The sequence below is a fragment of the Pyrus communis genome, chromosome 15 (genome assembly GCF_041283825.1).
Source record: "Pyrus communis isolate YQ-2024b chromosome 15, ASM4128382v1, whole genome shotgun sequence".
NCBI classification, from domain to species: Eukaryota; Viridiplantae; Streptophyta; class Magnoliopsida; order Rosales; family Rosaceae; genus Pyrus; species Pyrus communis.
The window spans coordinates 34659966-34682391 of NC_142579.1; the positions used below are offsets into that span (position 1 = coordinate 34659966).

General features: G+C 39.2%; 4 protein-coding genes across 6 annotated transcripts; 3 read left to right on the forward strand and 1 right to left on the reverse strand.

The window, feature by feature from the left end:
- The first annotated feature begins 692 nt into the window (after nt 1–692).
- LOC137734302 (kinase with adenine nucleotide alpha hydrolases-like domain-containing protein) lies at nt 693–4828 on the forward strand. Its single transcript, XM_068473597.2, has 10 exons — nt 693–1287; nt 1396–1493; nt 1711–1960; nt 2055–2777; nt 2880–3128; nt 3250–3413; nt 3500–3579; nt 3747–3894; nt 3991–4140; nt 4249–4828. The coding sequence occupies exons 1-10, from the start codon at nt 1113–1115 to the stop codon at nt 4489–4491; spliced, it is 2280 nt and encodes a 759-aa protein (XP_068329698.2). The 5' UTR covers nt 693–1112; the 3' UTR covers nt 4492–4828.
- A 2781-nt stretch (nt 4829–7609) lies between these two features.
- LOC137710473 (Zinc finger C-x8-C-x5-C-x3-H type family protein) lies at nt 7610–16580 on the forward strand. 2 transcript variants are annotated; one of them, XM_068449505.2, is made up of 10 exons: nt 7610–12441; nt 12777–12978; nt 13073–13223; nt 13364–13463; nt 13602–13676; nt 14290–14380; nt 14541–14811; nt 14922–14964; nt 15036–15139; nt 15757–16580. In XM_068449505.2, exons 1-10 carry the CDS (start codon nt 7782–7784, stop codon nt 16174–16176), a joined length of 6117 nt encoding a protein of 2038 aa, XP_068305606.2. In that variant the 5' UTR covers nt 7610–7781; the 3' UTR covers nt 16177–16580. The 2 variants fall into 2 exon arrangements, with proteins under 2 accessions (XP_068305606.2, XP_088541665.1); XM_088685539.1 differs by having other exon boundaries at nt 7616–12441; nt 14541–14835.
- Nucleotides 16581–16935: 355 nt separating this feature from the next.
- Nucleotides 16936–18185, forward strand: NDHM (subunit NDH-M of NAD(P)H:plastoquinone dehydrogenase complex). Its single transcript, XM_068449535.2, has 2 exons — nt 16936–17458; nt 17938–18185. Exons 1-2 carry the CDS (start codon nt 17033–17035, stop codon nt 18124–18126), a joined length of 615 nt encoding a protein of 204 aa, XP_068305636.2. The 5' UTR covers nt 16936–17032; the 3' UTR covers nt 18127–18185.
- Nucleotides 17797–21864, reverse strand: LOC137710482 (uncharacterized). 2 transcript variants are annotated; one of them, XR_011064978.2, is made up of 6 exons: nt 21711–21860; nt 19881–21247; nt 19454–19685; nt 18965–19047; nt 18366–18539; nt 17797–18142 (listed from the first exon to the last, which is right to left on the reverse strand). XR_011064978.2 is itself a non-coding variant. In XM_068449517.2 (5 exons), the coding sequence occupies exons 2-5, from the start codon at nt 21159–21161 to the stop codon at nt 18420–18422; spliced, it is 1716 nt and encodes a 571-aa protein (XP_068305618.2). In that variant the 5' UTR covers nt 21162–21247; nt 21711–21864; the 3' UTR covers nt 17797–18419. The 2 variants fall into 2 exon arrangements, 1 of the variants encoding a protein (XP_068305618.2); XM_068449517.2 differs by having other exon boundaries at nt 17797–18539; nt 21711–21864.
- Nucleotides 21865–22426: the final 562 nt, after the last annotated feature.

Consider the following 22426-nt stretch of genomic DNA (forward strand, 5'->3'; position numbering starts at 1 on the left):
TTAAGAAAATATTCTTAATCATCTGAATTACAAACCTCTTAAAAGTAAATTAGTATTTCGTAAGATAGAGTAGCTAATTGATTAGTCATACTTGGCAAAAGGAAAAGGTTGATAGATTCGTCGGTCATACAAAATCGAACCAAAAGGAATATTGAAAAGTGAATCACAAAATTTTAGTGCATCCAATACCATCACCTTCACCGTACAAATAAGTCAAAAACTTTGAACTGGTGGCACCCGCCAATGTTACACACCCCATATGCTTTGATATTTTTTTAATATATTCGAAATACAGAGCGTTATGTCATATGTAATCATATAAATGGTGGAAAGTTTTTTTTTAAGTATTCCTATAATTACATGATTACATATGACGTAAGGTTAATGTGTTCCAATCATACTAAAAAATTCTCATACGTATAATGTGCATCCTATATACATTTATTATGCCCATTTACCTCCCATGTTCACCGAATTTATATTTTATATCACATCCAGAGACTATACCACTTTTTTGTCACAGAGTTATAACGAAGTTCATCCATACATGTGAGTTGAAGGTGGTCCCACCCCACAGACCACCGATGCCATCTATAACTAAAACTTGGGAGAAGTTTTTTATTATGTTGGGATGGTATATTCTATGTCATTCTATATAGGTAAATTTTATTTTTAAATTATTAATTTACAATATAATTATTTAATTTTTTATATAATAACACGCAATGTACAATTTCGTGAAGAGTGCTGCTGAAAAATCTCTCCAAAACCGTAGTCTCTTGCTGAAAAAGCCATTAAACAATAATAACACATGGTTAAAACAGCTCCATCAGAGTGAGTTGAATTAGCAGTAAAAGTAGGTCCGCCCCCTTCTCTTAAATTTGCTGCGCTTTCCTTTTCTTCCGCTGCTCTGTGACTGCTTTTGAGTTTGCGACCCTGAAACGGAAAACCAAAGCAAAGCAAACCAACCCATCTCTCTCTGCTTTGTAAGCCTTTATAATCCTATTTGACATGAATTTCGAGCACCGGCAACGGAACAGCAGAGCTGCCAGAAGCTGACCCAGATACCAAAACTACCCCGTTTGGACTCCCCTACATTGCACTGCTTGAAAATGGTGCAAGACGGCTGTGGCGGAGGACATGCAGAGGCGGACAGCTGCGGAGGCCGCTCGGTTGTGGTGGGGGTGAAGCTGGACTCGAAGAGTAGAGAGCTGCTGACATGGGCTCTGGTTAAGGTTGCTCAGCCTGGTGATCGCGTGATTGCCCTCCATGTGCTCGGTAAAAATGGTGAGTGAAATTTGGGTGGAAGATTAAGGCTTTTTTTCGTTTGGGATTTTGGGTTTTTGGTGGGCTGGAGTGGAAATTTACTTGTTTTGGTGGATTGGGTAATTGCAGAAATTGTTGATCGAGATGGGAAGTCGTCGCTTCTTTCTCTTGTCAAAGCGTTTGACTCTGTTCTTGCAGTCTATGATGGTTTCTGCAACTTGAAGCAGGTTAATTTCTCGCTATTTTTTTTGTTGTTTTTATGCTAGAATTTTGTTGTCCTTTTGTATAATTTTGTCATATCCTCTGTTCGTTTCCTGAGAAACTGAAAAATGTTGTGACTTTTGAGTGAAAATTTGAGTTCAAACCAATTGGAGAGTTTAATCATTTTTTCAGTGGCCTGGCAGAATGTTAAAAAGTTCAGATTTTTTATGAAAACTTTTACAGGTGGATCTCAAGCTTAAAATCTGCAGAGGAACATCAGTCAAGAAAATTTTAGTTCGGGAAGCGAATTCATATACTGCAAGTAAGGTTATAGTGGGAACTGCCCAGAACCACCATAAGATCCGGTCATCGACCACCGTGGCCAAGTACTGTGCCAAGAAACTGTCTAAGGATTGTGGGGTTCTTGCTGTAAATAATGGGAAGGTTTTGTTTAACCGAGAAGGCTCTCAAACAACCTACTGTGACCCCCAAGGTATTTAGATTTTTCTAATTTTACGTTGCTTTTGATGATTTTCGAGTCTGTAAATTGTTTAAGGTGGGATTCTGAGTTGAGGACTTGTTTGCAGGAAGTGAAGAGCATCGCCGGAACAGTTTGCTCAGCGCATTTCACCGATCAGTGTATAAGTCTTCCAAAGTACTAAATGAAGGCAGTGACAGTGTGACCTTAAAGGACACATATGGTCAGGTTAATTGTCAAAACTTGGAGCAGGGATTAGCTAAAGTCTTTCTGGAATGTTCGGAGAGTGTTGAGAAACAGAAATGCTCAGTTTGTTCCCGGCCCTCGGTAGATAGTTCTTGTCACCAATCTGCAGAAGAGTCCTCGGATGACGGTGATAATAAATATATGGCTATAGTGCCAGTGCAGAAAGAAGAGGCACTAGCAGCGAGCTCAATTTCTACGTTGATCAAAGAATTACCGGAAGTGAGACCTGGTTGGCCACTGCTTCGACGGGCTGTATTACCAGACCGACAATCTTCAGAGAGGTCTTGGGTCCGAAAGATCTCAGTAGTTCAGTGGGCAATGCAGTTGCCCAGTAGACAGCATTCAACTGCCAGCAATTTCGATGAAGGGAAAAATAGTTGTGATTCAGATCAACCTTCCTGTTTGAATGGAGAAAGTGGCGCAATTGTTGCGGTGGGTGGTGAGGCAATGACTGCCCCACCTTCACCGGACTACAATTCAAAAAGCCTGCCCAAAGAATTGGAGGGACTGCATGAAAAGTACTCTGCTACTTGCAGATTGTTCAACTACCAGGAACTTCAGTCAGCTACATCATACTTCTTGGCCGGTATGTTGTTCACGAAGTTCATATGTGAGACATCCTATTCATTTCCCGATTTGTATTGATTTTTTTTTCTTTCAAAAAATATATTTTCCTTTGTAATCCCAGAAAACTTCATTGGGAGAGGCGGTAGCAGTCAAGTTTATAGAGGCTGCCTTCCAGACGGCAAGGAACTTGCTGTTAAAATCTTAAAACCATCTGAAGATGTGTTGAAGGAGTTTGTTTTGGAAATCGAGATCATTACTACCTTAAATCACAAGAACATTATTTCCCTTCTGGGGTTTTGTTTTGAGGATAACAATCTCCTCTTGGTTTATGATTTCTTATCAAGAGGAAGCCTTCAAGAGAATCTCTATGGTATATACTATATTTCTCTGGGTTTTAAACATTACAACGAAGAACAATAAATGTCTACTTACCCTGTATTTTTGTTTGAATTCTAACGTGATTACAACTTTTTCGATTTTTTCCAAATCAGGAACTAAGAAGGATCCCCTTGCATTTGGTTGGAACGAGAGATATAAGGTGGCCGTGGGGGTAGCTGAGGCCTTGGATTATCTGCACACCGGCAGCGCACAACCTGTAATCCACAGGGATGTCAAATCATCCAATATTCTACTATCTGATGATTTTGAGCCGCAGGTATACATCCGGTTGGTTGTTGCTTTTAAAGATGCATTTGTTTATTGAATTGTCAGTTTTAATAGTATCTTGAAATGGGTTTTCAGCTCTCTGATTTTGGACTAGCAAAATGGGCATCAACCTCATCTTCACATATAACATGCACTGATGTTGCAGGCACCTTTGGGTTCGTTACTTAATCTCATTGCTTTACCTTTCATCGTCTTTCTAAAGAGTCAAGACTTCCGTTTTTCTATAAAGATGAATAAAATTTCCAAAATGAAATTCTTTTTTAAGAAAACATGGAAATATGAGATGTTGATTAATTAATAACACTATTGCATTTTTCTGCAGCTATTTGGCTCCTGAATACTTCATGTATGGCAAAGTAAACGACAAAATTGACGTGTATGCATTTGGTGTTGTACTCCTCGAGCTTCTTTCAGGAAGAAAGCCTATAAGCAGTGACCATCCAAAAGGCCATGAGAGCCTAGTCATGTGGGTATGTCCTCTTCTCCCCTAATGTTTAGCAGTACTCCATGCACCTCTTGATGTTTGTCTCTTGAAAGAAATTGAATTATTGAAACGTCTTGTACAGGCCAAGCCAATTCTAAACAGTGGGAAGGTGTCCCAACTATTAGATCCGCGTTTGGGCGATAACTATGACCAGGGCCAGATAGAGAGAATGGTTTTAGCAGCCACTCTTTGTATCAGACATGCTTCACGAGCTAGGCCCCAGATGAGCTTTGTAAGCTGGATCCGATCCCTCTTGAGTATCCTCCCATCAGTTTATAGCATGAAACAAAAATCTCTGAATTAATATTTGACAAGATTGTATCTGTCCTTTTGAGCACAGATCGTGAAGCTTCTTCAAGGCGATGCAGATGTGACTAAGTGGTCCAGGCTGCAAGTTCATGCCATGGAGGAATCTGAAGTGCTCGAAAACGAAACATGTCCACGTTCAAATCTGCAGTCTCACCTTAACCTTGCACTGCTTGATGTGGAGGATGACTCACTCTCCATGAGCAGCATTGAGCAAACTGTCTCCTTAGAGGACTACCTGAAAGGGCGGTGGAGCCGCTCATCAAGCTTCGACTAACAAATTCACAAGCACAACAATGCTAGTAATTGCACCTTCCCGTTTGTGTGATTCATTTGTATATTAATCCCCACCGTGAAAATAAGAAAGGTAAGAAAACAATGGCTTTGACATGTTGTGTGAGTGTTTGGGTTATAGTTATGGATGGGTTTAGGATGAGAGGTTGTTTGTGTTTGTGCCCTCCTCCTTCCCTAGCAGTCGTAAACTAGTCCTTATTTGTTGGACTGGTTTTCCTGGTTGGTTTTTTTTCAGCTTGCTTGTTGGTCTCAATCAGACCAAGAGTTGGGACTGTTGTAATGTTCAAAGATGAATATGTTGCAATTCTGGTTGATTTTCATTTTCCTCTGAGTGAGCTCAAGTCCATACGAGGAAAACTTACATGAAACTGTTGCATACCCTATTTTTTTACGTAAATCTTTGCATTTCTGTTATCATGTGTCATTATGTGATGAGAAAGATTGTCACAGATCCTCTTTATGTCTTGTCTTCAAAGATAACGTTGATTTTCATTTCCACTATGTACAAGTCTAAGCATACGGCCAAAGGAGAAAAATGAAACCGTTGCATGCCCCTTTTCTCTTTCTCGAGTGATCTTTAAGATTGTGTTTTCATCTTTCCCCATCGCCTGACGAGAAAGATAAACATATGATCGTATACAACTGATAATAAATTAGATTCTCTATTTTGTTTCTTTCATCACCAAAAGATAAAGAGAGAGAAAGGGAATGCAATGGAAGATACTTTAGTTTTTCTACTTTTGAGTACTTATGTACACGATGTGCTCAAATTTAAAAAAGATAATTGTTATTAGCACTTCAAAAATCTCATTATATACTTCAAATTTTCTATATTTGGAAAGAAAAATACATTTGTGAGGAGTTTAGAATAAAATTTTTGGAATGTCAATAACACTTCTCTTAAAAAAAGGGCAAATGCAAATGGAAGTCATTATCCTCCCTCCAACTTGTAATAAAATTAGTGGACCATACTGTGTTGTTAGATTATTTTCCACAGGACCACAAATCACATGGCTCTAAATCTTTCTTCATGCCTCTAAAGTCATGAGGGTCTCCCAACACCTCAAAAGCTACAACAGAAGAACCACCGCCACTTCTATGGACCAAAATTCTGGTGGCCAAATTAACAAGTCACCGACACCTCAAAACCCATTTTGGTCATTTCCACAGCATCCATAACTTTCGCAGCAAGATTTTACGGGTGAAATAAAGGATGAATGTACCATGGTTGACCCTTTTGGGTTGTGAGGACCAAATGTAGCTGGATGAGAGTACTATTCCTAAGCTAAAGTAGAGAGAAATGTCTTTGGCAAATAGTTTTACCACACCACCACCTCAGTAACTATTTGGCTAGCTGAGAAATTCCAATCAAATCATAAGCACCAAATGCGACAACAAAAAATCCAAGCAAATCATAAGTATCAAATGTGACTTTAAAGTATCTTATTATAAGTAAAATATATGTTAAACGACGAGTGAAAAGTTATGTAACATGACGGTGTTACATAACTTTTCACTCGTTACTGTACTCTAAAAGATTTGGCAGGTAGCTAGGAAAAACTTTGGACTGATAGAAAGTACTGGTTGGTGGCAATTTATACCCTCTCTAGAGGCTCGTGCCCATCTCTTCTTTCCCAAAAACCCTAATTCTGAAAGCCTCCTGACCGTCGGCCATTGGTTCCGGCTTGAGGTAGGAGGGTAGCCTGCCTTCCACTCTTTCGTGACTCCTAGCCCTCCTTCTTTCAGCAGCTTGGGAAGAAGTGTTTTAGGGTTGCTTTCCATAACGGGGAGCGTTCCAAATTCTAAACATGGGTAGGGTAGATAGATTAATCTGACGGTTATAAATCATGGAGTTCGCCAGGTTGCAGAGCATCTCTAAAGAATTAGGCAATTGTTTGAGGCAAAATTGTACTTTGCAGATATGGTATTTTGCCTGGAATTGGATCCTCTCATGAGCTTAGAAGGCTGAGCTTCTTGAACAAATTATATGAGTCGTTGAAATTTAATCTAACGACTACAATTATTATAATTTTTAGAGAGGAATCCTGTTTGTTGCCGTTGGATCAAATTATCTTTTGCTCATGAGCTTCAGCCTACTAAGCTCGGAGGGGATCCGATTCTCATTTGCCCAATTAAGATGTCTAATGGACAAGGCAAAATATGTAAAGGTATATCTAATACTTTTTCATTTTTATAAATGGAAGTGTTATTAGTATTCCAAAATTTTTATTATACACTCCTCATAATTATATTTTTCTTTCCTAATATAGAAAGTTTGGAGTGTAGAATGAGATTTTTGGAGTGCTAATAACAATTCCCTTTATAAAATAGATGATGCTATTCTCACAGCCCTCCCAATTTTTAGTTACAAATCGAATGAATTGAAAGAATCAAAAGACACAAATTAACATAAGGTGTGTAGAAAGGAAAATGAAATGTATGGATAACACCATCCTTAAAATATGGTCCAACATGTGTTAAGAAAAATATTATATTACTAAATTACTAACCGATAATGCAGTTTTTTGCTTTTATTACGAAGTGTGAATAATTTTTAAAATTAAACATGAAAAATAGGACAATGATGAGGCACTTTCTTAAGTGGACATTTTTTTAAATCTTTTTAATTTTTAGAGTTTGAATTAGGACATGCTATGCTTTATAGTTGTGAGGTTGGATTAAAAAACAACAAAATTTATGTTGCATGTAATTACTAATTTGCCCTTTTAAAATATTTTTGTTTAATTTTAATTAGGGGTTAGAATAATAATTTTATAAAGTTTTAGTTGACAAACATGGTTCTAGTAGGAGTAAGCTCTTGAATGATGACGTGAGTTCGAATTCTATTAGTGGTTAAATTAACATCTAATTTAACAAAATATATCGTTTGACAAAAAAAAAAAAAAAGTTTAGATTAGGGGATCCCAAATTGCCTTATATTCCACACAAAGACTATTTTGCCTCATGAAACTTCCCTAGGCATTGGAGCCACGTTTTGCTTACGTGGCGCAGAAAACCAATTGGATTGGGTTGAATGGTGCGACGTGTCGTGTTGCTTTGGAAACTGTCAAAGATATAACACACTCTATCGGTTTCAAAGTGTGAACGCAGGAAACTGCCCACCAAAACATCAAAAAAAAAAAAAAAAAAAACCCGATTTGACTGGATTGGATTGGATTGGATTTTCAAACGAAACGCGAAGCACAAAGTCGCATAAGAAACAAGAAGAAGACGATCAGAGAGGAAACCGAAGAAACGAAAGATACGCCGTCGATGGATCCCCCGCAGTATCCCCACCACCTCACAAGGTACGCTCCTTCTTCCAATCCCTACCCTTCCGACAACCCTCCAAATTTCCCGAACTACCCTCACCGCCACCACAACACCAACCACAACTACACACACCATCACCACTCACAACAACCGCCACCACCACAGCAACTCCTCCAACCTCCGCCCCCTCCACCACCACCCCAAACGTCGCCGTATCACTCTCTCCCCCCACCGCCCCTGCCCCCGCCCCCTCCCCCGCCACATCTCACTTTCGAGACCGAACGCTCCAGAACCTTCCTCCCCCTTCACGACTACCCCGTCTCCTCCCCTCGGGTCGCCCATTCGGAGCGCCCTCGCCACCACCGATTGCTCCAATTTGAATCGCCTTACGTCGAATCCAATCCCGTTTCTTGGGATTCTTCTAGGGCTTTTCACGATTACGATCGTGAATTGCATAAACCCCAATTTAGGGTTGAATCAGAGGGTAATGGTATTGCTAGGTTTAGGGCTGACTACAATGAACAGCTGCTCCGGGACCATCGGGCCCCCGTGGACGACGATTATAACAGTCGCCGCCGTGCTCGTGCAGAACCCAGTTCCGATGGAAAGTATCGCGAATTGGGGTTTGCGTCAAGCCAGAATTTGAAGAGTCTTTTGGATTCGAATTCGGGTGGCTATGATGGCCGGTATGATGAGTTGAGGAGTGGTGGTAGGAGAGATGAGGTGTATGAGAATAATCAGAGATGGGTTCGTAATGATAGAGAAGCTACTAGAGAGTTATATGATCCATTCGTGTTCGATGAGGGTAACAGGGGCCGGAATGTTTTGGCGAAACGGGATTATTATGGTTCAGAATCTGAAAGAGGGAGTAGTACTAGTAATAGGAGGAAGCAGATACAAAAGAAGAGTGTTTTACTCAGGCTTCAAACGGCGAAACCTAGTCACCGGAATGGTTCTGCTTATTTTGATAATTCTGGCTCTAGTTCCCACAAAGGGAAAGGATACTATGAGTATTCGGGTCGCGAGATGGGTGAAGTTGAGAGAGGTGCGAATTCTTTGGAACTTGATGTTTCTTTTAAATCGAATTCACTAGTGGCGAAGGCAGTTGGAAATAGGGATGCTAAGATAGATTCAGTGTACAGCAGGGATTTCTCAAATTTGAAACTCAGCAGAGACAGTGAGAATGCTGCACCTGTACGTTTGCGAAGCTCCATAGTTGTTGCAAATAAGACATCCAGTTCAGACAAGGACCCACGACAGTTGGAAGAGGAAGTGAACACTTCTGGTATGGAGAATAGGTGTGATATCGAACAGCCCGGTTCTAATGCGACTGGTGATTCTTCTGGAAAGAGTGAAGTGGAAAGGGCTACAAAGGGTTACACAAAGGGTAAGGTTTTACAAAGAGATGGTAAAAAGGCTGGTTCTGCTCAAATGTCTTCTCTTAAGGTTACTAAGAAGAAAAAAGTGGTGAAGAAAGTAGTGAAAAAGGTCGTAAACCCTCGTCCACAGCCAAAAAAGAAGATTGATGAACCACAGGCAGCAGATAGCTATATTTGTAGTCCATCTACAGCCTTTGGGACTGAAAAGGGTGAAACCTCTTCACCGAGCATGGTATCGGATGAACATGGCACTGATGCCAACTCTTGTAGTAAGAGTACTGGGAAAACTTCAACTTGTAATTTGGGTTCTTCAAGTTGTGAAGAAATTAATATTGATCAGGGTTGTCCAACTGTAGATGCTTCTGTCCAAGGCTTGCTTAAGAGTTCAAATTTTACCAACAATGTAACTGATTCACTTAGGGTAGCTACTTGTCCAGATACTGGTTGCGTTGTAGATGTCAGCAAACAGATATGTCAGAGTGGAGACAGTTTATCGCTTGATAATGTCATACGAACAGAGTCATCAGAGTCCAGATTGTCTGTAGAAGGCAATGCCAATTCTGGTTTTTTAAGTTCAGAGAAAACTATGACGCATGGAGACATTATGAATGTAAATGGCTCTGGCCATGGTGCAGAAACCAACTTGGATATTGATGGTGGTATAAAAGTATCTTATCAAGAAGTCATGGTTCATGACATTGGCAATGTGGATGCCATCAGCGAGCAACCTTGTACACATCAGCTCCCAACATCACTACAAATTGGTTCTGTGGAAGAACTTCCAAAGGCATATTCAGCAGAAAGCAGCATGACTGTTGGTTTATCAAGTTCGGGGAAGACCTTTGGTGTCTGCTCCGATGATGGTAGAGGTACTGCACGGAACTCTGACAAAGTTAGTAATGAGAATATTATTGTTCCTAATGGTGGGAATGCCAATTTTGTTGGCACGCAAGCATCTGCAGATGGTGCCTCCAGATCATTTGTTAGTTGTGGCACCGAAAGATCTTCAAAGATTGCAAATTCAGCTGGAGATCGTAAGAGTGTTACATTCAAGATTAAAAAGAAGAGAAAATTTAGGACTCTGTTCGACTCTTCAAGGGCTTCCAACACTATTGTAGAGCCTAGAAATGTTTCTGCCCATGAAAATTCTGTGGATACGGCAGTAAGTTCATCCCTGAAGGATGCTAGTTGTGTAGAAGTTGCTGTTTCTGGTGTTGAAAAGTTAGATATGGGCTCTCAACCAAATAATGACGGTGTCAGTGTTCTGCGTGGGAACAGCTCACTAGATGGGATTTGTGAGGCTAAGTTATCAGCTAGAAGTGATGTTAACTCTGATCCTGATGAGACTTCACTGAAGTATATAAAGAGGAGAAAAGTATCCACCTCTCATCTGGTAGGGACTACCTCTCAAACCAATGAGGGACCTGCAGATAAGTCTACATCTTATGCAGAAGCACCTTGGACTAATGATGATCCAACACAAGAAGACGAAGTTACTGCTTCCAGCATAGGTTTTCTCTCTGCTACTGCTAATTTAATTCCTTCTCAAGAGGGAAGCACTGTATTATTTGTGGATGATTTAGCAGCTGTATCTGCAGCTAGGGATGCCCTTACTGATGATGGTATGAACTTTGAGCACCAAGGTGTTGAATCATGTACAATTTATGAAGAATCAGTTCCGGATACATCGTTCCTTTGTCCCTCACCATCGAGGAATGAACAAAAAGAGGCTAGCACTCAAGCTCTGGTTGTAAATAGCCATCAGCTTGACATTATGGACGTAGAAAGTAACCTAGAAGAAAATTTTGGTATATTTTCAACAGATGAGCAAGTTATGATGCAAGGTGAGACTGCTCCATGCAGCATTTCTTCAGAAGTCCAGCCTCCAGACTCAAGCAATAAATTTTCCTGCACATACATGGAATCAAATTATGTCTCTGTGAAGGAGAAATTGCCTGTTGCGTCAAATTGTCTGTTGTTATGTGCCAATAACAATGAAGTATCTACTACTAACTCTAATGATGAAGGAACGGAGTTTGTGCATGATACAGTATCAGATAAGGGTTCTCCAGAAACTTCAACTGATGTCCTTTACATGCAGATGCTACCTTGTAGTCCATCAGTTATCAAAATTTCTGATGAAAAAGCTGGTGGGGTTGACCAGCAATTGGATTTGAAGTCTGTGGTTGAAGGTGGTTCCAATGCATCGGCTACAAATTCATCATCAGGTGGTACCAAATCAGTGATGGGGAAGTCAGTAGCTTTACCTTTGCAAAATATCAAAAACGCAACTCATGGTTCGAATCTCGTAAGCACGGAATCTGGTTTGAAGAACCAGCTGGGTCAAGCTACTCGTGGGATTGTGCCAGGTCGTTCATATTTGGTCTCTTCTACCTCAATGAAGACTGCCTCTTCAACTCATATTGCAAAGCCTCGGACTTGGCATCGAAATGGTAATTCATCTTCATCTCCTCTTCCTGTAAGCATGCCTTTATCTAGTACTGTTCCACCCCAAAGGCAGTTGCCACAAAGGAATGGAAAGTTTCAAAGTAATTCGTATGTGCGTAAAGGTAACAGCCTTGTTAGAAAACCTCCAGTTGCTGCTCTGCAAAGCTCCCATGGGTTTAGTTCAGCTGTTTATCAGTTGAACTCTTCAGGTATAGATGGTTTGAAGAAGAATGCAGGATCTGACAGTAGGATTGATGTGAAAATGCCTCCAAGTCTCATGAGAACTGGAGAAATGAATGCTCCTTTTGATAGGCCGACACCCCAACTACCCGTTGCACCCATATTATCTACTTGTCCTGCCATCTCTTTCGGGGTTCGTGCATCATCCCCGGTGTCTGAGCCTCTTAGTGGTGAAACCAAGTTAGATCCTATGAATTCTTTGGACACCAAAGATGCACAAACATTTGCCAAGGACTCACTGACAATTTCTGAAACTCAGGAAAATCACAGTGGTTCGCTCAATAATTTGGAAAACCAGAATGTACTGCATGATGAGAATTTGGCACCTCCAAATACCAAGAAGATTGTAAATGGAAAGTGCACGTTAAATCAGTTGGTTGCAACTTCAAGTCCTTGTGACCTTCTGGTCCACAGTGCTGATAAGATCCAGCACTCATCCTCTGATGGCTACTACAAGAGGCGCAAAAATCAGCTAATCAGGACATCTTTGGAAGGTCATGCTATCATGCCTGATGACAATTTAAACTTACAGCTGCAAAGGGTTCCTAAGATTGTCCCCAGAAGAACATATGGCAAGAAACGATCACACAAGGGTATGCTGTTAGAACTTATTCTGTTATGTGTTCTCTAAGCAGTATTTTTTACACTTACACCTAAATTCTGAAATGCATTTTCTGGATCAAGGCAAAAGTGGATTTGTTCAGTTCCATTTATCGATTACTGCTAACTGTTAGCATCAGGGTTCTTCTATTTCCTGGATGTTGTCCTTTTCTTCATCTTTTAGACATATTGAAGCTCTGATCTGTAACCTTTTCCAACTTAAGCTCTTTTCATATTTCAATGATGATATCATTGTACAGATTTGACCCTTTTTTGGTTGAAACTCTTCACTGTTTTAGAATCTTATTACCTTGGTTTTCTCGTACAGCTGTTGCAAAAACAAGTAAAACTGGAAAAAACTCTTTGGTGTGGACACCGCATGCTACACAGTCATCAAACAATGATGGTGGTTCACTTAACCATCAGAAGGTAGTGCCTTACCTGTTTCCATGGAAAAGAGCAAGACACTGGAGGACTTTCATGCAAAGTCAGGCTTCCAGTTTCAAATATAGTTCCGTACCCACAATCAGGTATTCGATTCTTTTCTTGTTTTGAAAATGCAATTAGATTTGAACACATTTGTGTATGTTACTTAAGAAAATCAAATATTATCTCATTTTTCAGTAAGAAACTGCTGCTGTCAAGAAGGCGGGATACTTTGTACACTAAGTCAACCCATGGCTTTTCACTTAAAATGTACAAGGTATTAAGTGTTGGTGGGGCCAGTTTAAAATGGTCAAAATCCCTTGAAAGGCAATCAAAGGAAGCTAATGAGGTTTGTTGGCTGGTACCCAGTCAGGCTATAATTTCTTCTTCAAAGATAATCCCTTTTTTTATTAAAGTGAAGTAATGGTTTCCAAATCAGAAACTGCTCTGTCCCTATCCACCTCAATTATTTCTATTAACAATGTCTAGGAAGCTACACGTGCTGTTGCTGCAGTGGAGAAGAAGAAAAGAGAACACAATGGTGCTGCATGCATTAGTTTGGGGTCTAAGTTTAGAAATAATTTGTCAGGTAAGTCAGTTCATAGTGTAGTGAAAATGTAGAGCCATCTGATGTGTCAGATGCATGACATTTCTTGCTTGTGGTATACCTTCAATATGTTTCCACATAGTATGTTGCTTGATTATTAAGTATCTGATGATATGGCAGGAAAACGTATATTTCGCATTGGTTCTGTCCGGTACAAAATGGATCCTTCAAGGCGAACACTAAAAAGGATTTCAGGTGAGCTGCTCTTTATTTGCTCCGCATGTCAAATGTCCTTTTCAACATGAGCTTTAGTGTATACTTTTTTAATGCTTATACATTGGGAGCTTGATTTTCAATTTCTTCTGGCCATTGGATGTGGTCACCACATTTTCTTAAGTTTCAACCTTTCTTTCTCTTACGAGTAGATGGTCATATCTAGTTTTGGAGTGATTGGGAAGAGAGCTTTTTTATATCTTCGTGATTTGGAACCATTATCTTTGGCTCAGGATGTGCCTCTGATTTCTGACTAATTTCAGAACTGCTGATTTGTATTTTGGTAAACAAAGGGGACGAAAGGCCCATACGATAGAAACAGAATTGCTGATTTATGTCAATATCGTTTTGGACGTTCTTTTAGCGTATTAATTATATAGTTTATGAGCAGTTGCCCTCACACTGGACAGTGTCTTTTCTATTCATGTTTGAATCACATATAGCCGTATGTTCCAATTCCAAAGAAGTATTATAAGGTGATTAACGAGTGTTTTTCAGTTTTGGAGGATTTTTTTTTTTATAAATATTTTAGCATATGTGGGAGTACATCTTATCCGCAAATTGATCGTACAGTATTCATTCATGTTCTGTGTAGATGACGAATCGTCAAGCTCTGGTGTGCTCAATCCTGAAAAGGATCCCAAGAGATCTTATGTTCCAAGGAGATTGGTGATTGGCAATGATGAGTAAGTTGCTGTTGTTTATGCCTTAAAGATAGATTCCTGAAATTAATACAAGCAAATGTGAATGCCAATTGATGGTGTTGACACACGAACCTCCAAATTATGGTTGCATTCTTCTTAAGTTTTAAAATTCTTGGATATAAATGCATTTCCGTATTGGCAGATATTTGCGGATTGGCAATGGTAACCAGCTTATTAGAAATCCGAAGAAGAGAACTCGCATATTGGCTAGTGAAAGAGTCCGATGGAGTTTGCACACGGCCAGACTGCGGCTGGCAAAAAAGCGGAAGTACTGTCAGTTTTTTACAAGATTTGGGAAGTGCAATAAGGATGATGGAAAATGTCCCTATATCCATGACTCCTCTAAAGTTGCAGTCTGCACAAAGTTTCTGAAGGGTTTATGTTCCAATCCCAATTGCAAATTGACTCATCAGGTTTACCGTGTGACAGGACTTCATGTGATCTACAACAGAACTTTGTACTTCTTTTTGGACATGTTATCCTTTTCTTTTTATTTCTTTATTTATATTTTATCTTCATGCAGGTCATTCCTGAAAGAATGCCAGACTGTTCTTACTATTTGCAAGGTGCTTTCTAGTAACATTGTTCTAGTCAAGCTACTAATAGAATTAGAAAATTCTGACATGTTTCCTGGCAGGTTTATGCTCCAATCAAAATTGCCCTTACAGACATGTGAATGTGAATCCAAAGGCATCTACTTGTGAAGGATTTCTTAAGGGCTATTGTGCTGACGGGAATGAGGTACTGTCTTATCATATATACGCTTTTTTGCTTGTGTTTGTTTTTTTTTATTTTTTTTTATGCTGGTTTGAATCCGAAGTCTGGGACTCGTTTTACTTGCTAGTACGGAGCCCAATTTTTAGTTCAATCGTGTATGTGGTGTGTGGGCATGCATGTTGATTTTGTAGGCAATGAATTTGGACATACCAGATGAAAAACTGCTCAGGTTTGGTGTATTATGGGAAGGGGAATGGTTGAGATGAAAAGGGGACTAGAAAGTTAACTATAGTTGGACCTATCCTTCAATAAAGTAGACATTGAATTTGTCGAACAAGAAAGAGAGTTTCGTTGATAATATTATTATTGAGATCTGCTTACACTCAACAACATAGTGAACAAAAGATTTAATTAACATATTTATGGAAAGGGGGTGTGGTGAGTAAAAGTATTATTTGTTGAATTAGGGGAATGTGGAAAATAGTTCGGGCTGTTGAGTAATAATCTGGGTGCAAATAGAATTTCTGTTTGTCATACAGTTATACTAGATTTTATATGTAAGGCTTGATAACTCTTATCTGAGCAAACAAAGATACACTAGTTTCGGAGCAAGTAAAATAGAAAATATATCTCCCTCACAGTGCCGGAAGAAGCACAGCTATGTTTGCCTGTCCTTTGAAGCAACCGGAACCTGTCCGCATGGGCCTAAATGCAAGCTTCACCACCCCAGAAACCGAGCAAAGGAAAAGAAAAGAAAACGATCAAGAGAACACAGAAATGCTTGGGGCCGTTACTTTGTTTCCAAGGATATCACTGTTTCCGAACCGAGAACAGTGTCTGGAAAGCAGTCTGCACAGAACAGCGATGACATAATTGTTGACGGAGTCGCTGATTTCATTAGCATTGATGTTAGTGATGAGGAGGTTGGAGAAACTAATGATCCAATACAGGAGCAAGCTGCATATTGTGACAGCGATTCGTCGGAATTGGAATTAGATGATCTTGACGAACTGATTAAACCGATTCGTTTACTGGAAAGGTTGAAGGCAAATGCTTCATGACAGACGCAGCTCAAGAGGGGACAACATGGAATTAGCTATGGTATGCAGTAATTAGTCTGTTGTAAGTAAATTTTGTTTTCCCAAACTTTGATTCTGCAATGGCGAGTATGACCGCCATCGCATAGGAAGACATACAGAGAGTATTATACTGGAAATAAAAGAGCAGGTGCAGGAGAATCCGCTGTTCTTACCGGAAACCCGGTGCTCTTCTAGCCAATCCATCGTCCTCAGATTTACCGGAGGCCTGCACTCTTGTTATAGGTTTTTATTTTTTTCTTAGCCGGGGAATTGAGATTTTTTCTTTTCTTTTTTCTTTTAGCTTTTTCCTCCCTACTAAATTGTATAGTGTACATTTGCAACACTAATCAAGTTTTTAATGAGAAAATATTGCATTTATGTTTTCAGTGTAAGTTTTCCTCGAACCCGAGTTTTCAGAATTTATTTTCGATCTTCTGTTCTAGCCCGATGGGACTGTTATTGGAATTTTAAAATAGTTAACGGACATTTTTTAGATGTAATTTTTCACTGACGACAGTTACAGAAAGATTTGACGTGTCGAAAAATGCCGTTCTTTTGTAACTCAATAAAATCATATGCAATTATGTGTTTACTACAAGTCCAACATTTTAGCTACAACTTACGAATTGATGGCTGTTAATTTTCTGTTTATTTTAACCACACACAACCCAAGTATAAAACAAGAAATCTTATCCCCACAAATAAGTGGATCAATGTTCGTTGGGGCCTCCCACAATTTCGCAAAAGTTGGAGCACCCAAAAGCAACATCATTTCTTCACTTAAACCACATATTATAAAGAATGAACAATTTGGCCTGTAGCCTACTTGCATTCAGCCATGGCAGCAACAATGGCAAAGTTTCCACTCTTGGGCTATTTTGGAGGCAAAAAAAAGCTCCAAAAGAGAAGGGATTTCTCCGTAGCAGCTCAGCAGCCAGAAGTCCAAGAGTCGCAGGAGGAGAGAGAAAGTGTGAGGACAGAGAAAGTGCTGGGAACGGGAGACACACCACTGAGGCCGGTGGAGAAGCAGGTGAATGTGGAGAGCAAGAACATGGGGAGGGAGTACGGTGGGGATTGGCTGAGCAGTGCCACGAGGCACGTCAGGATCTACGCAGCTTACATCGACCCAGAGACTTGCGCCTTCGACCAGACTCAGATGGACAAGCTTACTATTATTCTGGACCCCACCAATGAGTTTGTCTGGACTTCTGAGTCCTGCAACAAGGTCTACTCTTACTTCCAAGAGCTTGTGGATCACTACGAGGTAAGAGAAGCTTTGATTTTGAGTCCATTGAAAAACCATTTGGTGCTCTTTCATTGTATTTGTGGTTACTCATTTATATCTGTATCGTGTTTGTGTTCACACAAAAGTGAATCAACCCACAAAACAATATCACGACAATAACTTACATTATTCATCAAAAATTTGGAACGCATAATTTTATTAGTATAATATTACTTAAATAATGTTAATGATGTACATATCAAGTTGTGTAAACAACAAAACCTTAAACCGTAGAAAAATTGATCAACAATGCATATCAAGCTAACGCAGATTTCCGTAATTTTTATAGCTATAGCTTGTAAATGTGATCATAAACATTAGGTTGGACCGTAGCCCTCTTTCCTTTGCATTAAATTCAACCGAACAGAAAAACCACGTTTCTTACATTTGAAGTTGTAACTAGGGTTTCAATGTCTTGTTTCTTGTTGAGACATTAACATTTCTATGTGAAAAATCAGGGAGCTCCATTGACAGAGTACACTCTCCGTCTGATCGGTTCGGACATCGAGCACTACATAAGGAAGCTGCTATACGATGGGGAAATAAAGTACAACATGGATGCCAGAGTCCTCAACTTCAGCATGGGCAAGCCTCGCATGATGTTCAATAACAATGACATTCAACCGCAAGATGTACAACAGTCATAAGATTTCAACACACTGGCTGTAAAAAGATGGTGAATATTTATATTGATTAGATTCTGATATGTTAATTTCTTCCCCTGCATATATCCAAGCGTAGGAGGGTGGGAGGGTGGGAAGGAGGGAGGGAGACAGAGTCGAATACGATTTTAACATATGGTTAGTATTTTCTACTCCAAAAGTGGGAAAGGTTCCTGAACCAGAGCCTATTTTAAACCCTAATTATCTACCTACTAAAATCTTACCAATGTACTTGTCAAACTTGTTTCCATCGGAATCTGAAGATGGTGCATGAACTCTTACTTACGTTTGCCTTCAAGTCCCCTTTCAGTAAGTCCAGCCTTCTTATCAGATGGTGGCAGCACTTTCAAACAAGACGAGTCGTTCCAAGGACAGAAGCTTTCATCTTGGGCCACATTCTAGCAAAAATATACAATAATTACACAAATTAGAAGAGCGTTACTAGACGTGAATCCAATACCCATCAGCTGGGATGCACATGTACGCAACACTGGCCCTCACATGCAAAGTAACGCGTGCAAAAGTCATACACCATCACGGAAACAACAATGTAAAGGCATGCCAACGTGTGATTTTACCAACACAGAAACAACAATGTAAAGGCATGTCAACATGTGCTTTTACCATGTGCGGGAACATAATACCAAATGAAATACCTCCAGTCTTAAAACAGAAGTCTATTTCAATATAGGTATCGAAAACTGATCAATCCCAACAAAAATGAAATCAGTATATCACTCAACTAAATGTTAACTAGCAATAAGATAAGTGATAACCCTAGTATCAAGCACAGACATACAACAAAACTCAAAAAACAACTAACCTTCAGCCAGTAGAAAAATCCCCGCAAGAGATTCAAAACTCTAGGGCGGTCACCACGAGCTGCCGTAATCTTTCTTCTCAGAACTGCAAGGTTTGAAGACAAATTAATTAAAATAAAATACAATCAAATTGAAAGGTTACAAACAGTATAAAGAAAAGGATCTAAATCCTTGTACTTTTGGTAAGGAACAAATTATATTCTCGATGTTTGCTTCAGTTCATCTAACTGTTCTAACACAAATACAGGTGGTGTCACATACAAAATCCTTCTTAAATATGAGAGAATCCGGCAGCCACAAAATCTCAATAAAACATTATCTCAACCTACTTTCATTCAACAAATTGAGCATTTAAGCTTTAAAACTTCTAAGTGTTGTATATCTTGTTTTAAAATTCAATTCAGACAAACAGGAAATAAAAAATGTTGAAAGACAAATAACAGTAAATTGATGCTATGCTCCTTTACTCATGCATAATAAAGAAAACCAACCTATGTGCTGTTTTAGATATGAAGGTGCGAGTTTCCCTTCAACTGGACAGGTTATTGTTCTATTACGCAGATTTCTGTCGTGCCCCAATGGCTTTCGGTGAGTCGCTTCTTTCAAGAGGCTTCTGTACTCTTCATAGTCATAAGGCCTGGTCAGAATATCCATAAGCCCCTTCCTAAACTGCGAATGACTTGCATCACGAGTTTTAACGCACCGCCCACTGTCTACATCCACCTATTAATTTGCAAAGCATTGACAACAACCAGCAAAAGACAAATTTCAGATACTACGAATCAATAAAATCACTCATATACAGACGTGTATGTACTGCTCATCCGTGATGTGTCTCTTTGTGCATGTGTATGTGTATGCATGTAAAGCATAAAATAGAAAAAACAAACCAAAACTGAAACGGGGGAAGATACATACAGCTGTAAATGAAGTAAAACTTCTATTTGGAGGTGAACTCTCTCCATCATCATCCAGTATTACCGGTCTACCATTTGGAGGTGAATATACCATTTTACCATCATCAAACTGTAGACAACTTAAAAGCTTTGTGTAGTCCTCATCTTCTAATCCACGCTTGCATCCTTGCTTGGCAAACCGAAGATCCGCCACACGAGTTCTTTTAACAGGGCACTCCTTTGTGCTACCTTTAGCAGCTTTCTCATTTGCACATCCTTGCATGGTAAAATGAACAGCCTCCACAGGGGGTATTTTCAAAGGACGCCCCCGTGTGCTACCATTTGCAGCTTTCTCATTTACATTCTTCTTCTTCTTCTTCATCGAGCTGTTTTCCAGAATTGCCCTGTTTTCTTTCCTCAGATCATACTTAACAATTCTTGGGCTCGCAATCACTTCTTTATTCACAGGAAGAGCAGAATTTTTAAGGCAATTTGTGCATTTTCTCTTCATACTCCTCCTTAAAGTGCTTTGAATATCAGGCTTCTCTTTCACCTGAGATTTTTTCAAAGTTTCAGGGGTGTCAAAATCGGGCCCGTCAAGTATCTCATTTTCTTGTTCATACCTGATCACTTCTGATTTCCCATTATCTCCAACAGCTTCCAACACATAAGACTTTCCATCTTGCCTCAACTTTTCCAAGAATATCTTATACTGAGGATCCTCATCATCAAGACTATCATCCAGAGACTGAATGTTTTCACCACCATCATCCGCATACCTACCGTTTGCATGGACATCATCATCATCATCATCATCATCATCATCATCATCATCATCATCATAACCATCATCCACAGACCTATTGTTTGTGAAGGACTTTCCACCTTTCGTCAATTTATCCAAGAGTATCTTATAATCAGGATCCTCATCATCACCACCATCAACACCATCATCCAAAGACCTAACCTCAACACTGTGATTGCCATCATCCACAGACCTATCATTTACATTGACATCACCACCATTCCGATCATCCACCCATCTATTGTCAATATAATCAACATCACTGCCATGGTCAGCTAAAGAACTCAAGAATGTCTCATAATCCTCATCCGGTATCAGTTCTTCAACTTTAGTACTGCACTTTCTTCTTTTCTTGGTGGCACTGCCGCAGGAATTGGGCTCAAATATCCTATCGGCCACACGCTCTCTCTTCCCCCGCCTAACTGATCCCATACCCATACCATCCTCAAAATCCTTCTTTAAACTGTTGAGCTCTCTTATCAATGTAGTTGGCGCCATTTAGCAACAACCAGCTACCAGCACACAAATACAAAAACCCCTCTTTTGTCTCTCACACTACTTCTGCATTACCAAGCTTCTGTTTTCTGAAAACGCAGAAAAAACAAGAACAAACCAAAACAAAATCAAAATCATTCAAGCAGAAACCAGAACATGAATTGTGAGTCTGTGACCTACAGTTCTTTAACGTCAATGGAAGAGAGAACCCCTGTTTGGTTCCTGAGAAAATGCAGTGCAGGAAAAGAAAAAACACTGAAAGATCCCAATTCCTACTCTTTCTTTGAACAAAATAACAAAAACCCACCAACAAAAAACCTTAAGTAAGCAAGTATAGGACTTTCAGAATTTTCGTGGGTTTTTTAAGGAACCAAACAAAGGAAAAACCAATCAAGAACCAATTTTTACACTTTCTTTGAGAAAATTAACGAAAACCCAACATCTGTGAGACTCAAACAAACATAAAAATAGACTTTAAAATTGGCAGAATAATTCCTCAAAAAAAAATGCAGAATAATAAAAACGTAAACTCGTTGGGGTGTTGGTTCTTACCTCGTTGGAAAAATTTGAAAGCCGAATAGTGAACAGACAGAGAAGGCTAAGAGGCGACACAACTCATAAAGAGATGCAAAGACTTGTGTCCTGAGCTTCGGGGACTGACTCTTCGACTGCACTTGACTCTTGACCAAACAAAAACACTTCGACTGACCCTGCACACTTTTTTTTATTACTAAAAAGATGCCTTTGATATCAAATCTACAAATCAAATAATATATCATTAATAGAAAATAAATATTTTAATTAATATTTAAGTCATAATTCAATTATCAATAGTCACATTATTTAGTTTGCAAATTTAATTTACAAAATTTAGTTCCTTAATATTATCCTTACTAAAATATTACACACATATATCTCACAATTTTAGGATGCCTTTTTGTTTTTTGCTAAAGAATCCTTATTTTCTTTTTAAATTCCACTAGTAATTACAAATTTTTAGCAGAAAAATGTATGTTCACTTTCTCTAAACGAAGAAGTACACAGTGAAGCAAATATTGAGAATGAGAGAATGGTATGCGATGACTAATGAGATACCAAAAGTCTGCTTTCATTTGTGCTGGTTTAGTTCTCGAATTTGTAAATTTAAATACAAAACTTAATGAATTATACGATGCCAACCGTATATCTCTATTAATTAATGAAACATTCTTTGTCAATCAAAAGAGGATAAAAATATAACTTAGTCTTCTATCACGCAAAAAAAAAAG

Coding starts and splice junctions, on each gene's coding strand:
- LOC137734302 (XM_068473597.2), top strand. CDS start 1,113: ATGGTGCAAGACGGCTGTGGCGGAGGACATGCAGAGGCGGACAGCTGC. Junction 2,778..2,879: donor TACATCATACTTCTTGGCCG/GTATGTTGTTCA, acceptor TTGTAATCCCAG/AAAACTTCATTGGGAGAGGC. Junction 3,895..3,990: donor ATGAGAGCCTAGTCATGTGG/GTATGTCCTCTT, acceptor CGTCTTGTACAG/GCCAAGCCAATTCTAAACAG.
- LOC137710482 (XM_068449517.2), bottom strand. CDS start 21,161: ATGGCGCCAACTACATTGATAAGAGAGCTCAACAGTTTAAAGAAGGAT. Junction 19,686..19,880: donor GTTTTACTTCATTTACAGCT/GTATGTATCTTC, acceptor GCAAATTAATAG/GTGGATGTAGACAGTGGGCG. Junction 19,048..19,453: donor ATATCTAAAACAGCACATAG/GTTGGTTTTCTT, acceptor CAAACCTTGCAG/TTCTGAGAAGAAAGATTACG.
- LOC137710473 (XM_088685539.1), top strand. CDS start 7,782: ATGGATCCCCCGCAGTATCCCCACCACCTCACAAGGTACGCTCCTTCT. Junction 12,442..12,776: donor CAAGAAACGATCACACAAGG/GTATGCTGTTAG, acceptor TTTCTCGTACAG/CTGTTGCAAAAACAAGTAAA. Junction 14,965..15,035: donor CTGTTCTTACTATTTGCAAG/GTGCTTTCTAGT, acceptor GTTTCCTGGCAG/GTTTATGCTCCAATCAAAAT.
- NDHM (XM_068449535.2), top strand. CDS start 17,033: ATGGCAGCAACAATGGCAAAGTTTCCACTCTTGGGCTATTTTGGAGGC. Junction 17,459..17,937: donor AGCTTGTGGATCACTACGAG/GTAAGAGAAGCT, acceptor GTGAAAAATCAG/GGAGCTCCATTGACAGAGTA.